Below are 3,435 nucleotides of genomic sequence, written 5' to 3'. Positions count from 1 at the left end.
TATCTGTGCAATTCTTGGAAGGCTAGGCTTAGACAGAGTGAACGGCAGCCATCCAAACAGGTGCCGCATACATAGCCACGAAGCCTAATTATCCAACGAGGTTTGTCCTAGCACCTAAAAGAATAAAAAAAATCATGCTCGAAATTCCGGTCACGTGGGCCCACGGGGATCGCATAAATACACGCGCATCCACTCGATCTCCCAGCTACGCTGCTATGAATAGAGCAGAGTGAAGGTGGTTGGGGCAATTGGCATGCACAGTTCACAGTTGGAGCGCGCCCACTCCATGAGCATCACCCCCTCCCCTAGATAGAAAGCCGCTGCCCCCCGTCCGGACGACGAGCCTGCAGGTTGATGGTCGGCCGGACATGGACGCGCTCCTCCTCCTCTTCCTGCTCAAAATGGAGGCTTTCCACATACAGTTCTTCCCGAGCCCCTGAATCTCGATCGTAGCCGAGAGCGCACACGCTAGCTAGGTTGGTAGATTGCTGCTGGTGGATAGGTACGTGCGTTTTGTAGGCATTAGGCGGCAGGCTGGTGCTGTGTTGTTGTCGTGGTACAGATCACGTGGTGGTGGTGGATGGGCCTCATGGCCGGGATGCTCCCTGGCGTCGAGTTTGCCAGGAGGAGGAGGCTCCGGCCGGCGGCGGAGGCCCCGTGCGCCGGCGCGCGGCGGCCGGCGTCGCTCGGCATGTTCGGGCACGACCACGCCCACCTCGGCTCGTCAGGTTTTGCGATGGTAATAACAACTAGTAGAAGCCATGGATTGTTCGTCATCCTCCTGTTTGATTGATGCTCGCATGTTGATTACAGTACTAATCTCGATCGTTTCCTGTGGCTCGATGAAACCCGATTTGCAGCAGAGGAGCGGCGTGGGCGAGGAGGCGTGGACGACGCAGCTGGACGGCATCGCCCGGGAGGCCAAGGAGAGGCTGGATCACAAGCTCAGGAGCCAGAGAGAATCTGTGGTCAAGAGGTACTTTACTTACGGTTCTTCTTACCCTTTTTGAATTCACTGCTGTTTTTTCAAGATTTTTACACAATTCGGACTTCAGAGACCCCTGTTTGGTGAAACTTGTTTGAATTGTGAAACAAGAAACATGGACATGAGTCATTAGATAGCAGGTGCTTTTTTAGTGAAGGAGCCAAAGTACTTTTGTGAAGGAATCTAGCTTCCTGTGGCATCGTTTGCATTTTCAGAGAGAAAATTCAGTATACTTTTTCTTGGTAAGGATGGATATAATTTGCTCATGATTGATGAGTGAGTTCATGCATGGAGTCATGATGTCACTCACTGATCAATCAGCTCTGCTGCAGAGGCTGATTTACGCTCAAGAAAATCTGAGTCAGTCAGTATCAAGATTCTTCCTTGTGTTTTCTCTGTTCTCGAGCAGAGCTAGCTCTGCCTTGATGGCTCTGTATTTGATTCAGCTAAATTTCCTACGAACCAGTGGCTTAATCAATCCTCTGCGTTGCGACTTGCAGGCGCCACAGCACGGGAAGCCTCCGGCTCCCGGCCCCGTCGAGCACCACCAGCGACCACCCGGCCAAGGACACGGCAGGGGCGGCGAGCGCCCTGCAGCGGGAGGTGTTCACGAAGAGAGGCGGCGGCCGGCGGTTCAGCTGGGGCCGGAGGAAGGAGCAGCATCAGCAGCAGGCGGAGTGCGCGGTGTGCCTGGAGGAGTTCCGGGCCGGGGACGTGCTGGCGCACCTCCCCTGCGCGCACCGCTTCCACTGGGCCTGCGCCGTGCCCTGGGTCCAGGCCGCCTCCCGCTGCCCCTTCTGCCGCGCCGCCGTCCGCCTCGCCGACCACCAGCATGTCTAGCGCACATTGGTTCCTTCTCGGCCGGAGCCGGACCAGGCCATGGCGCATCGGTGGAGCCGCGTGGCACAGTAGCAGACACCTGCGCGTGCATGGGATGCCTTGTGTCCTGGCCGCGCCCCGCCGGCAAGTTGCAGTGCGTGGGGCAGCGGCGCACTGCTGCTGCTGCGGGTCGCCGGTGTCGCCTGCGAACCAAGCGTGTGGTGGTGCGCGGGGAGACGTGTCCGGCCGTGCCACCGACGCCGGGAGCTGCTCGCCCGGTGACCGCACCTAGCCGTCGATTATTTTGTTGCTGCTTTTTTTTTAGGATCTTGTTGCTGCTTTCTTTGTGAGCGTTGGATTAACAATTTACCATCAAGTTGCGCTTTGCTGTGTGCTGTTATCTGCTTCATCATTTCCGAAATATAAGACGCGCTTCACTTTACATGATTTTGACGCATGACTGTAATCACTAATATATGCGTATCAACTATATAGATTGAACATGTATAAGTCGCATCATTGTTGGCAAAAATCATAGTTAAAGTTGTGAAAAACTAGAAAAGTCAACCATCGACTTACATTTTAGAAAGGAGTGAGTACTTGGCTGCTTGTTCAAAACGTGAAGGAAAAAATAATCCAAAACAGGCTACAGATATGCTCACGTGAAATATTTTCTGCGCTCCAAAGAGATCCAAGCTCCGATGGTTGTTGTTTTTATTATGGTTTTGTTAACAGGATTGCTAAATCTCAGTTGGACTGAGATTTAACGAAGTCTCAGTCAATACTATATTCGTAAGATCTTACATGAAGATCCGTGCAAAAATATATTTTATTTTGTATATTCTGTCACTTCACTGAGACGTGGTTAAGTTTCACTCGAGTGAGATCTAGCCATACTCTTTTGTTAATTTCAGTCGGTGAATAAAAAAATATCAATTTGATTTTTTTTGCTCGAGAAAAGATACTTTTGAAGAATCCATTAATGAGAAGGCTAGCACTCAAGCAACTGATTTTCATCGTGATTACCATCACCTCGCGCACATGATGCATGTCCCTGTGGGAGGTCAGGCGAGATAGTAACGTGGCCCATGTTGAAGTCGTAACACAGGCCATGTTGCAGATGACAGGCCAGCGCAAGGTACATGTGGCAGCTCAACCTTGAATTGCAACATGGCCCATGTTGCGTCCGATCGCAACACGGGTCATGCTGCAAATGACGGGCATCAACAGAGGTGGTTGAAGCATAGATCATGTTGTAGTGATTTTTACATGAACCATAGAAAGCGGTTCATGAAGCGTAATATGACTCATGTCTTTTTTTTTTGCGGGAAAATATGACTCATGTCACAAAGCTTTGAAAGCATCACGACTGGCACCTGACGGCTGTCCCGTATGCCATCCAACACCTACCGAGGCGGTTGATGCAATTCGATTATCATCTAGTCGACGTGTAGTATCACCCATATTAATATTCGGCAAAAGTCTCTTCTAGATCTATAAGAGATTTTAAAAAAAAAATGTTAATCCTCAACCTCTTGAGATTTTCTTTGCACTCAATCAACATCGTGAACTCAGACAAATAATTTTTACACTAAAAGAATAAACTATTAATGCACAGTGTACACTTTTCT

At 50.4% G+C, this 3,435-nt stretch overlaps 1 protein-coding gene across 2 annotated transcripts; it reads left to right on the top strand.

Moving 5' to 3' along the window:
- The first annotated feature begins 219 nt into the window (after positions 1 to 219).
- LOC119318331 (probable E3 ubiquitin-protein ligase HIP1) lies at positions 220 to 2,248 on the top strand. Of its 2 annotated transcripts, none has more exons than XM_037592876.1 (3): positions 220 to 739; positions 864 to 976; positions 1,486 to 2,248. In XM_037592876.1, exons 1-3 carry the CDS (start codon positions 581 to 583, stop codon positions 1,823 to 1,825), a joined length of 612 nt encoding a protein of 203 aa, XP_037448773.1. In that variant the 5' UTR covers positions 220 to 580; the 3' UTR covers positions 1,826 to 2,248. The 2 variants fall into 2 exon arrangements, with proteins under 2 accessions (XP_037448773.1, XP_037448772.1); XM_037592875.1 differs by having other exon boundaries at positions 861 to 976.
- The last annotated feature ends 1,187 nt before the right edge of the window (positions 2,249 to 3,435 follow it).

This window comes from Triticum dicoccoides, chromosome 6A, assembly GCF_002162155.2.
Source record: "Triticum dicoccoides isolate Atlit2015 ecotype Zavitan chromosome 6A, WEW_v2.0, whole genome shotgun sequence".
Lineage (NCBI taxonomy): Eukaryota > Viridiplantae > Streptophyta > Magnoliopsida > Poales > Poaceae > Triticum > Triticum dicoccoides.
Note: the sequence above shows the minus strand (reverse complement) of the source record. Positions and strands in the feature narration are given on the sequence as shown.